This window comes from Gymnoscopelus microlampas, assembly GCF_963454915.1.
Source record: "Gymnoscopelus microlampas genome assembly, chromosome: 9".
In the NCBI taxonomy this organism is placed as follows: domain Eukaryota; kingdom Metazoa; phylum Chordata; class Actinopteri; order Myctophiformes; family Myctophidae; genus Gymnoscopelus; species Gymnoscopelus microlampas.
Window position 1 is genome coordinate 18,654,786 of NC_139946.1, and position 12,615 is coordinate 18,667,400.

General features: G+C 42.4%; 1 protein-coding gene across 1 annotated transcript; it reads left to right on the forward strand.

The window, feature by feature from the left end:
- Positions 1 to 203: 203 nt before the first annotated feature.
- On the forward strand, positions 204 to 11,785 carry LOC311052159 (uncharacterized protein). The gene is made up of 5 exons (XM_084066981.1): positions 204 to 320; positions 3,278 to 3,614; positions 5,631 to 6,242; positions 9,823 to 10,039; positions 10,992 to 11,785. The coding sequence occupies exons 2-5, from the start codon at positions 3,308 to 3,310 to the stop codon at positions 11,224 to 11,226; spliced, it is 1,371 nt and encodes a 456-aa protein (XP_083923107.1). The 5' UTR covers positions 204 to 320; positions 3,278 to 3,307; the 3' UTR covers positions 11,227 to 11,785.
- The last annotated feature ends 830 nt before the right edge of the window (positions 11,786 to 12,615 follow it).

The following is a 12,615-nucleotide window of genomic DNA, read 5'->3' on the forward strand; positions in this document are numbered from 1 at the left end:
TGTTTACAAGCAACTTTACAGAAAAGAAGCTCAAATAAGCAGACATGGCAACGTGTGTGTGTGTGTGTGTGTGTGTGTGGGGATTGATTTGCTCCATATGGTGCAGTTTGACATGGTACCCCTGCAGTCAGTCAGATCATGTGGGCGGGGGCTCCGCGTAGTATTTTGTCCGTCTTGAAACTTGATTCAGAAGTTGAGGATACTGTCTGGAAGGAGACAAAAAGGAAAGAGAGGGGGAGGGAGAGCCTGAGCAGCGGATCAGACCCAACTGGACTGTTCTTTTTTCTGCAACTCAAGTCAAATCCCCTGCAACGTACAAAGTAAGTTTATATTCTAAGAAATCTTTTTTTCAAATAGAGTAGGGGGGGGAGTGGTATCTATGTTCCATGCTGCTGTGTTCATTCTCTAAAGTATTTGATCACCCTCTGTAGTCTGACAATAATTAACTGTTAATTTCTGACCTTTGAATGGTTTACAGTCAGCGATATATTTTGTAGCTTTGCATAAACCATTTCCACCTGGGCTTATTTGTATATTGTGTATGGTTATTGAAATCATCAAAGGATCTCAAACTTTGTGTTTTCTATAACAAAGATAATTAAAGGTTGTCTTAAAGCCAAAGCAGAGTGGGGGGGGGGCTTCTCTACGCGCGACCACCAGAAAGACGCACGTTGGACCGCGCCGCGTTTTCTATCCCCGATTACCGCAAAAAAAGGCCGATCTACAAGCTCACCATTGCATGCGTCAGCGACGCGTCGTGAGCTTGTAGATCAGCTTTTTTTTGTTGTGTGCGCGAAACAGTCGGACAACAGAGACACAGCATTTGTTCTCCATCCACGCTGGATCAGTGGAGATTTATCTCTCTTTTACTTTATACCTAATGGTCTAAACTGTAATGTAAAGTCTATACATGGTATGAAGTGGCGTTTTGTTTGGATTGTGGATCCCCGCAGTGACGTTTAGAGCACTGTTTCTCAAGCAGTGGGTCGGGACCCATTTATGGGTCGCGGACCCATAAATGTCCCTTTATTTTTGTTGCCTACTTTTTGATTTAATTATTATTTCAAAAAATTTTCTTAAAAATCCTAAAAAAATGCAAAAAATGGTCATGAATTAGCCTGAAAACAAATTCAATGATTTTTCAATAAATAAATACAAAATCTAAGAAATCCCATGAATTAGAAAACAAATGTTTAAGAAGTAGTGAAAATAGCCGAACGCGGCGCGAAGCTTCTTGTTGTGAGCTTGCAAATCTGCTATTTTCACTAGCGTGGGTCCTGGGGAGACATCACATTTCTCTTTTGGGTCTCGAGCTAAAAGGTTTGGGAGCCAGTGGTTTAGAGACTTGGCTCTTCAGATCATCATCAGGCCCCTGCATCAGCATGGCTGCTCCAGGCAGAAAGTCCTGCTTTCTCTGCTAATTCAATCCCCAGATGTTTAAGAGATCCAAGTCTGGCACATGGAGGAGGGGGGGCAGACGCTTTGAAAGGCAAATAAAAACTCAACGTGGTTAAATATTTCCTGTTGTTGTGACTGATTGCGTTTTCGGACCAAGATAGACCAGTGGTTCCCAAACGTTTTAGCTCGAGAAAGATTTGTTTTGGTTGCTTTTAGAAAGTGTAAGAAACAAAAAGTTAACGGATATTTAGTGGCGACCCATAAAAATGTGTCCACGACCCACAAATGGGTCCCGACCCAGTGTTTGGGAACCAGTGGGCTAGACTATACGTTTGAACGTTGGAGAACTAGTGTAGCCTACATTTGAAAACGTTATAGATAGTGTATATAGGCTTACTAGGCTATTCACTCATTTTCATTTTGGGCAAAATATTAGCCTTGGATCAAGACTATCATAGATGTATTTTATCGAGTAGCCTATGGCTTTTACTTTCGTATAGATAATTATGCTAATGTAAAAATAGATAAAATACATCTATGATAGTCTTGATACAAGGCTAGCACAATGTGTGACCTCATGGATGTAGGCTACCTTTACAAACCTATAAAAAAATACAACAATTTCGTGTCGTCGTGCACTGGTAACAGAATAATCATAATCAAACAATTGTTTTTCCAATTGTTGGGAAACCTTATTGGGAATCAAAATGCAAGATTTCCATATAGGCATACTTCACATAATAGGCCTACAAGTTGGCTCCTCAATGTTGCAGCTGAGCAACAAGATAAAATGGCAAAAAAAAATAACTATAGTAATAACAGTATTAAAGAGTAGGCTACAACGTAATAATAATATATTATATCCAACCTGTCCAAGTTCAACGTTTTTTGAAATATAATCCAACTCTGTTTTTGATTACCACTTGCTGACTGTGTTCAATTCTTTATCATTAGCTATAAGAAAGTGTTGTTTGAAGGTTTGGGCTGGATTGTTAAGATATTGAAACGGTGAAATGGTGCATTTTACAAAAGCTTCATCGTGGGCTCCTTGAGTTTTGTGGCGTTTTACTTTATTATTGACTGCTTTCTAGTTCTTTCTAGTTTCTAATTCTAAGCCAGTGATTAAGGCATATTGTGAACACAGTGTGCATAGGAAATATTATATTCTTTGTTATAAATTATTCTGCCTTCCATGGGGTTCTCTTCTAGTGGGATTCATGTGGGATACCAATTTCATCCAATCAGAATAGAGAACTAATTTACAAGTGAAATTGAAAGCGATGACCAGACACAAAATTGGAACAGTAGCAGTAACACATGCTTATCTTTGTGGGGTTACAACCTGAACTAGCTAGGGAGACCCCTGAACAAATACTATAGCAATGATTAATTTCGCAGTGTAGAGCTTTTACTTCATCTGCTATTCCGGAGTCGGGTCAACAGTTCCAACAGAGAGTTCCAGACTTCCCTTTCCCGGGCCACATTAGCCACTTCATTCTGGGGGATCTACGCTGTCCTTGGATAATCCCCCCATCTGGTCCTTGGTGTGCCTCGAGGACATCCCTAGGAGACGCACAGGAAGCATTTATAATATTAGATGCTCAAACAACCTTTTTAACTGGCTCCTTTCCACGTAAAGGAGCAGTGGCTCTACTCTGAGTCTCTTCCGGGCCCGGATGACTGAATTTCTCACTCTATCCCAGATGCCAGCCACCCTCCTAAAAGCAGACCCCTAGCGCATAAAACCCTTAAAGCCAGGAGCTTTAACTTAAAATAATAAAATATAAATATATATATCACTTACAGCACCTTTCATATTTCAATTTCTCTACAAGAACTATTCAATTCTATTTTATTATATATTTCCTTCTCCTCTCAGGTGTGTGCGTGGGTTTGTGTGGGTGTGACTATGAGCTCTGCGGGACGCCAGGTCGCTAGCCCTCCTCAGGATGGGAAAGAGATCGACAGCGTCAAGGAGTCCATCAGTGACATCATCAACCAGCTCCAGGACATCGACCCGGCGCGCCTGTCCTTCTCTCCCTTCCTGGACCTGGACACCCAGATCTCCCTGGCCCCCGTGTCCGACAGCCCCGAGTCCTCCGTGGAGGAGCTGCACTCGCCCTCCTCGCCCCCGCACTCCGTCACGGGCTCCCAGCATTCCCTGGACGCCCCGCCAGTGGCACCCCACCAAGCAGCAGGGACCAACCTGCACAAGAGTGAGTTAACGGGAGATCTGTTGTTGTTTACATTGTAGCAGAGCCCGATTTTTGGGTCCAATGTGTTGACGGATATTTTTGTTAAAAAGAACAAAATCAATTCTAATAAATTTGAAAAAAATCGATTTGAGTACAGTTTTACAAAAATAGAATATTCCAAAATAGCAGATCTACAACCTCACAATGCGCCACATTGCTATTTTTGAGCAATTTTGGAAAGTATTTGGGACACGATCAGGACACATCAGCTGCATAATCCAATCCCGATTTTAGTCAAAAAAGTAAAATAATAGGTGCTGTTACTTTTATAGCGAAAGATATTATCTCTGGTTCAGGTTGATTAATTTAGTACTTTAAAAACAAAACAAGATGGCACCAAAGTGCTTTTCAGATTTGGTTATAAAAGAATATAACAGAAACGCAAGAATTAAACAAAAACACAGTGTAGAGTATACTGTACAGTACACCCTAACATAAATACATCCATCCCAATCTGCACATAAATATAACTTGACTACACAAATAAGTTAGAGTTGAGAAGAAGCAGCTGTGCTGGAACGATATAAAATGCTAGAGAGTAGAAATGGGTTTCAAACGGTTCTCAACCACATAAAACCTAGCATTACCAGAATGACCAGCTGCATGTTTGGAATACCAGACCACTCTCATTCATTATGCAGGAGAAGAAGACAGTGTTCATCAAACAGAGCGGTGAGTGAGTGAGTGAGTGAGTGAGTGAGTGAGTGAGTGAGTGAGTGAGTGAGTGAGTGAGTGGGTGAGTGAGTGAGTGAGTGGTTTGGTGGGTGGGTGGGTGAATGAATGAATGACGAGAGGATTGTGTGATCAGTGGCGGAGAAAATACTCTATTTCTTTATTTGAGTAAAAGTATCAATACTGCAATGTAGAAACACTCTACATTGCAAGTAAAAGTCCGGTAATCAAAATTTACTTGAGTAAAAGTACCAAAGTATTGGTATCAAAATATACTAGTACCAAAAGTAAAAGTACTCATTATGCAGAATGTCCCGTTTCACAAGGTATCAAATGTATAAAATGTATTAAGAAATAGCATTACGACACGTTGTGAGCTTGTAGATCGGCTATTTTCAAATAGCCAAAGTTTAAGGGCTGAAGTGGTTAATGTATGTTTTGTAATAATAATTGAGATCATCTGAGATATAGTGGAGTAGAAGTAAAAGTACTGAAAATTGGAAATACTCCAGTAAAGTACTTTACTTACTAAATGTACTTAGTTACTTTACACCACTGCCGAAAATCCTCCTAGAAAACACAGAGAGGCGTAGAAATCAGAGGGTGTTTGTAGTGACTTAACCACATGAACCCAACGTCCCTTTTCTGAGGGGAAACATTCAGCAAAAATAGCAGATCTAGAAGCCCGAGCTTGAAGATTGGTTATTTTCGGCGAAGAGATTGGGTGTAGAGGTGGAAAAAAGGAGGGGGTTTAGTATAGAGTATAGACCCCTGGGTAATAGTTCCGTGAAGAGATGAGCAACAGAGAGAGAATGTGGGAGCAGGAAGGTGGATGCTTTAAAAAGTATGGTTTTGACTGCGGCATTCAATTAATAATCTATCCATATTTTGGGCATAGCATTATAGGCGAAAAGTTTATAAAAACTAGTGAAAATAGCCAATCTACAAGCTCACAATGTGTCGCCATGCGACATGTTGTGAGTTTGTAGATTTAATTGGCAATTTTCCCTCTTTTTTAAAAAGTATGGTTTTGACTGCGGCATTCAATTAATAATCTATCCATATTTTGGGCATAGCATTATAGGCGAAAAGTTTATAAAAACTAGTGAAAATAGCCAATCTACAAGCTCACAATGTGTCGCCATGCGACATGTTGTGAGTTTGTAGATTTAATTGGCAATTTTCCCTCTTTTTTGCATGACAATGTTGAATGAATCAAAAAAGTAATCAACGGAATAATTGCTAAGAAAATAATCGATAGTTGTAGTCCTTTTCAAATGTGCTTCCTGTGTGCTTGCTTGCCAGGCTGTGAACCATGCCCTCCACAGCAGCAGCCCAGCGTCAGGCCAACAGAGGAGCCAGGATCCAACGGGGGGAAGGAGGACGACCAGGGAGCGCTGGACGATGGAACTCCTCCCGGCACGATCCCATCCAGCTTGGAAGGCGCCGCGGAAAACTGCATCAGCAGCAGCAGCACTCCCGATCGCAGCCTTTACCCTCGCCCGGCCCCTGACGCAGTCATTCCCAACGGCACAGACGCGGCGAGATGGAGCCCCGAGTCCACCGCCCTGGACTCCACCACAGCCGACGAGGGCCGTCCGTTGATAGGCGGGCCGGCGGAGAGCGTGGAGCTGACGGTGTGGGGCCCGGATATGCAGGGGGGGGCGGGGACTTGTGAGGAGGACGAGGTGGAGGCCGCGGAGAGCCAGCGGCCGCCGCGCTGCTGCTGTCGATGTTGCGGCGGGGGGCGCGTTCCGGCTCTGTGCTCCGTCCTGGCCTCCCTCCTCTGCTCGGTGGGGATTCTCTATGCACTCTATTTCTACGTTCCCATTCGACCGCCGGACTGTCCTGACCTGTCCAGTCGCCTGGTGTTCACTCTGTGCTGCTGCGCCGTGGCAGCACTGCCCATCCTGCTGGGTAGGTCTGCAATCACCTCACTATCACTCTATTCAACACAGTTAAAGGGTAACAGAGTTGAACATTCCCTGGTGGTTTGAAAATGTGATTCAAATGCGATTTCTAAAGATTTGTCTCAGCCAGGACGCTTTGATGAAGCCTTGAATTATACTTTGTCTTACAATAGTGTTGCTCGCCAGAAATAGCTGATCTACAAGCTATGCATCACTCTCCAATGCGTTGTGAGCTTGTAGATCTGCTATGTTCGTACTACAGAGTATGAATTAGGCATTACTCATGCCTATGTTGTTATGTCGTTACCAGAGCAACCCATGTATACAGATCGACGATGTCTGAATAAACATATCCGATCTAATCACTTACAAATAACTAACTAGGTCAGATTTAACAAAGAAATCATTCGCCTGCAATCTGAACAAAGCCTTATGCAATGTGTTATGAGCTTGTAGATCAGCTGTGTGCGACATGCAGCCACTTATAAATCAAACATTATTGAGGAGACTATATTTAAGAATAATAAGTAACCAATTCATTGGCCACGTAGAGTAGTTGTACCAAAAGTTTGATTGATTGATTGATTGAATACTTTATTAGACAGAAATGTCTAATACAGCACGAGGTACTGTCAGACATTTGGGCCAAAAGGATAACACAAAAAAGTCCTGGGGACTTGTTTCCATTGTGGTCCTAATAAGCTGACTTGGTGGTGTTGATACAGAATAACTGTAGGCTATAGGAAAAAAACAAACTCGATTCAAAGGTATAATGTAGAGCTTAATGCAAGGGTGCTATAACTTAAAAACTAGCATGTTCTGTATAATCTGAGTATCAGTATTATAAATATTCAGATTATAAGTCACTTTTCCATGCCTACGTACATAGAAGGTCCACAGAAGCAAGCAATGGGACGATACAATAGGTGCACAATGTACTTATCGCATCAGTCTAACAAGTGAAAATATACCTCACTTTTTGTCACAAACAACCTCTCTATAGTCCCTTCCCTTCATATTAAAAAAGATAGATAAAGATTAACAGGAGATTTCAGGTTGTCTAGCCTCCATGTCGTGGAATGTCTGAATGTCTCGTCTCTCTCTTTAATTGCGTACTCTCTCGACCTCAAGGCAGCGCGGAGAGCGTTGTACTGGCCCGGCCCTTCTGGAGACGACCATCATTTCCTTTCTTTGATCTGGAGCTTTAAATGGAAACTACAATGAGAGGGAGGCTAGTTCTGTCGTCTCGCTGGTTTTGTCCTCATTGAGTATTTTAATCATCTGCCAACTAACCTGTAACCATAAGGACAGGGCAAGGAGAGTCAAAAACATCACAAGCAAAGCACACACAGCGTGTTCAGAAACGTGCCTGCAAACTCAACATTGGCAGGGTATATCCCAGGTACCTAAATGCACTCCAAAGTACCCTCTCAGGGGCGCCGATTTATGTCTGCGCTATTGGGTGCGCAACGCTCGTTTGCGTTTTTTTTCTTTCGGGTTTGTTACCTTTTTTTTCTTTGTTGTTACTTTAATGCGGTTAATTCGGTTAATTTGGTACAAAAAATGTACTCCAAGAAGTGCAGATTTTTTTTTTATTTATTTTTTTTGTGATGAGTTATGCGCCCTTGCTCTCACTAATTCTTCAAGACAGAAGAAAGGGTAGTGGTTCTCAACCTGTGGGTCCCCCAGGGGAGTCCCCACAAGATTTTAGGGGGGTCCCCAGATGACAGTGAAGTGATGCAATTTAAGGACTTTTAAGACCTTTTTAATACCTCAAAGAAAGAAAAAGAAAGAAAAGAAAAATACCATTACTGCATCAAAACAAACTATACTATAAAAACTGGTCAAACATTGTCAAATAATATAAAAAAGAGGCAAAAAAAGAGAAGATCCATCATGTGAGCTTGCAGATATCACAATATTTATCTGTGAAACCGAGTCAAAATGCCGCAACTCCTACAAGTGCTTCACAGAGTGGGGGGTCCCCAGTTCAAATATGATTATTTGGGGGGGTCACGCCCTGAAAAGGTTGAGAACCACTGGTTTAGGGATTTTGCCCTGTTTTTTATGGATTCCCCAGGCAGAACCTGGCTGCTCCCCACCAGAACCGAGAAAAAAAAAAACATATCGGCAAACCAGAAACAGCACTCAGCTGCAGATCCCCAAAACAAAAACTAAAAGATACGAAAAATCACCCATCCCATTCCTCACAACTTCAAGTCTTTTAAAATGCCAAATAGAATGTACTTTTTTATGTTTTTACGTTAAATTATTTTAGGAATTTATGGTATTCATCTGTAGATATAAGTACAGAGGTGTTTCATCCTCTCTTTTCTTTTTATTCATGGCCACTCTAAATATTCACGTATTTCAGTTTTGTAAACATGCGAGTATGAATAAACAAAACATACTTAAACATGCCATCTGAAGGTGTAGCTACATTAAACAATCAAATAAAACTCGGCAGCATGCATGAGCAGGCTGTATTTGTGCACAGGCTCTATTATCACTGGCAGTTTTTATGCAAATGGGGACATTAAAAGGCAAAGTATGCCGTCAGACAGGATATCAAGTGTAGCCGGGACTCTGAAGTTGGAGCTGTTTGTGGAAAGGCTGCGTTTCAAGACGCTAACGTGATTTATAGCTCCTCTCTTCTTCTTCCCGTCCTGCTGTCCTCCCAATCCACGCAGCGATGCTGGCGGGCGCAGTGTGCCAGTTCTGCACTGCTTCCCTGGATCCGGTGGAACGTATTTTTTTGCCAATCACATTTGAACCACATTCCTAGGTGGTTTGAAATGTGATTCGAATATGATTTCTAAAGATGTGTCTCAGTCTGGACACTCTGACAATGTGAAGCCTGATTCATACTGTCTTACAACTGTGTTGCCCACCAGAAATAGCAGATCAACAAGCCATGACCTTGTTGATCTGCAATTTTCGGCGAGCGACACCAGCGTACGACAAACAACTATGTCATTTCGTTGTTAACACAGCAGCCAATGCAGACAGGTCGACAATGTCTGAATACCCAAATCCGATCTGATCACTTCCAAATAATAGTGTGGACAGTCCATACTAAATATCAGATTTGAGAAACAAATAAGATTTGCCTGCAGCCTGAATAAAGCCTTAGTGTTTGCTAATGTGACTTATTGCAGGCCACTGGTGGGCTGTGAGTATGTAGCAAGTGGGCCCCCAAATATTTGGGCAAAACACTGAGATGTTATTGATAAAATAACATTGAAAATAATTGATGTAAAAAAAAAATGGCTTATCTTTAAAACCTTGAAAATGTTTCATTGTGATACCAGTAAATAAGAACTTAAAGTATACTACGTCAATTCCATTTATCTAAGCCAGAAACACAATCGATTAAATTATCACCATGCTAAACATGCTCTGAAAATGCACGTGTGACGCGGCCCACCCATCTGACCACTTAACACGGAGGCCGAATGGCCGCCGTGTTAAGTGGTCAGACGAGTGGGCCGCAAACGCTTTCCAGATGTTGCAAGTGGGCCCTGATCCAGAAAAGGTTGAGAACCGCTGACTTATCACTCCTCCCTTCCTCCTCCCCCCCGTTGCAGCGATGCTGGCGGGCGCAGTGTGCCAGTTCTGCAGCGCCTCTCTGGATCCGGTGGCGGTGCCGTTCCCGAGGAGGCGGGCCCTTCACAGGCTGTTTGTCACCGCGTCCATGGAGCTGTTCGTCCTGTACGCACTCAACCTGGTGGTCATGGTCGCTCTGCTGCCTGAAGACCAGCTGAGGCTGGTCCCCATGCTGGCTGCCATGTTCGTCCTGGGAAGGTGAGAAACAACGAGACAAATACATATCATTTTGGGGGTCCTTTGCACAAAAATGTTTGAGAACTACTGATTTAGAAGGCATTTGTAGAATCAGACTCATTGTCTTAATGGGCTAACTGTACTTTATGGGCATTAACAGCACATAAGGGGACATGTCTGTGACCAATCAGACTGCTAGGATGAAACCACCCATTGCATAAAACAGTGGTCCAGAGACCCTCAAGGTTCTTCGAGGGGGTTCCAAATGGACCCTTATAAGGTCTGTAACTCTGTAAGCGTCCATTTGCTTCCATTTGTACACTCTCAGAGTTATGGAGGTCCTTAAAATAAACAAAATAAAACAGTTTGAGAACCACTGGCATGAAGCAAAATCAAACGTTTGTTCTTCTTCTTATCATTTTTTTTTATATTTAGGAAGGACAAGGTACAAAGGTGTTAATGTAAGCTATTGTACAATTAGTCCATGATTGTACTTCCATTTTTCCTTTTTTCCCCTATTTTCAGCCCACCCACCTCCCCCTCACCGATCGCCTAATATAGTAACAATTAAAGTACAAGAAAAGTACTATAGAAATTTAAAAAAAAGAATAGTATCCTACTATAATTCTAGTAACCTCTGTCTGTAGTGGTGAGTGAGTGAGTGAGTGAGTAGGTGAAGCTACCCGGTTCTCCTCAGTGGCTGGACCAATTGCTCTGATTTTGCACACAGCCATTGACCATTACCATCTGAACTTAACTGTGAAGCCCGTTTTTCAATTTCATCAAATCTCAGCTTCTTATTGGCGTTTTTGTGTCAAACACTGTCGCCATGGTTACGGGGCTGCCCAGCTATGGGACGAACTGCCTCCCGGGTTGCCAGATCATGTGCGCATATCCCCCCACGGATGCGTCGACCGGGTATGGTCTAGTGATAATAATAATAATAAATAATTATTGGTCTTATTTTTTCCAGATCTGTTTACTGGTTCAGCCTCCACACGTGCAGCTCCTGGCGCGGGTTCGGCTCGGGGCTGACGCTGTTCCCTCTCCTGGCCATGGTGGCTCTCAACCTGTACTGCATGTACAGGCTGGCCTTCAGACAGCCGCTGTTCGGCAGCGGCACACAGGACATCCTCTATAATCAGCACGCCACGCCCTCTGCCTGGCCGGTGACGACGATGTCACAGAGGAGCCCCGCTGGTCAATAGGACAATGTCCTCCTACCCACGGACATCCTGGACACTCAGTGAAAGGGGAGATACCAGAGAGTGCTGCCTTTCAGTTCTTTCAATGGAGGGACAGATCTTTCCAGAAATAGCACCATTCCTGTGGTCTGAAAGCTCAGCGTTAGCTACACAGGCTGCCGCTACGCTCCAAAAGCCTGTGACGGCTTAAGTTGTATTTTTGCTCTTCATATACAGGACTCTTTTTTTTCGTGTTTCTTTTTTATATGTGGATTTGTGCTTATTATCTGAAATGCAACTCCCACTAGTTTGCAGAGGAAGCCTTTGAACAGCGTTCTCGTCTCAAAACGTTTGTCCTTTTAAGCTATTCCAGTGCCTATATTTAAAGTTTTGAACTCTCACATACTTAAAAGCTCTGCTAAGTATATATGTGGATACACTTTGGTTTGATCAAAAAAAAAAAGAGAAGAAAACCCTAGTAAGCAACATTGCTTCCAGGAAAGTTTTATTTTGACTGTTCAAAAGTTTGTAAATGATGAAGGAATAAAAGATAAAATACAAAATAAAACATTGTTACATCTTTTACAGTCCTCTACAGTTGTTTCTTTGGTCTTTGGGGTTTTTATTTTGGTTTGGTCTTAAAGAACTTAGTGCTGTTAGAAGCCCTCAGCATGGTTCTGGAGTGGCAGAGCAGTGGTCTTGAGACTTGGACGAGAGCCAGACTTAAGTCATGAAAACCACTCCTCGGCTGTGATTTAGTCGTGACTTGACTGCTTTAAAATCTAAAGCAAAGCTGTACACTTTACATTTGGATTCAAGTTGTTTGGAATTTCATTTTAGATTAGTTTTCTGTGGTCTCTAATTTTGAGGTCTATATGATGTTACTTTGAATGGAAAGCACTTTGAGTCAACTTCTGTTGTTTTTAAAAGTGCTATAAATAAGGTGACTTGATTTGATTTGACTTGACTCGAATAAGAAAAGATTAGGGGCTTGACTTTTGACTTGTCTTGAGACTTGATTTACACAGAAACACTACACCAGCTCAGTGTATTAGTACTTAGGCTGTCACCAAGGGGTAAAGGCTCATTTATTTTTGGCAAGTGAAAAGTAGAAGTTATAGGCATAATATGCTCTGACCACCGTCAATCATTTGTCCCTGCACTGCTCGGGACCCCTGCTCCTCCCGACCCTCAAGTCTCCCACCTGATGGCATCCCTATTTTGGGCGAATTTGTCGTGCAAAAATGTCCAAGACTCTTACTTTTCAGGATTCAAATTCAAAAATAGCAAAAGTTTTTTTTGGAGATAGGAGGTTTCTGCCCGACAGCAACGATAAAGGGCTTATGTCTCCCCCTCTGTGTGTGTGTGTGTGTGTGTGTGTGTGTGTGTGTGTGTGTGTGTGTGTGTGTGTGT

Coding starts and splice junctions, on each gene's coding strand:
- LOC311052159 (XM_084066981.1), top strand. CDS start 3,308: ATGAGCTCTGCGGGACGCCAGGTCGCTAGCCCTCCTCAGGATGGGAAA. Junction 3,615..5,630: donor AGGGACCAACCTGCACAAGA/GTGAGTTAACGG, acceptor CTTGCTTGCCAG/GCTGTGAACCATGCCCTCCA. Junction 10,040..10,991: donor GCCATGTTCGTCCTGGGAAG/GTGAGAAACAAC, acceptor TATTTTTTCCAG/ATCTGTTTACTGGTTCAGCC.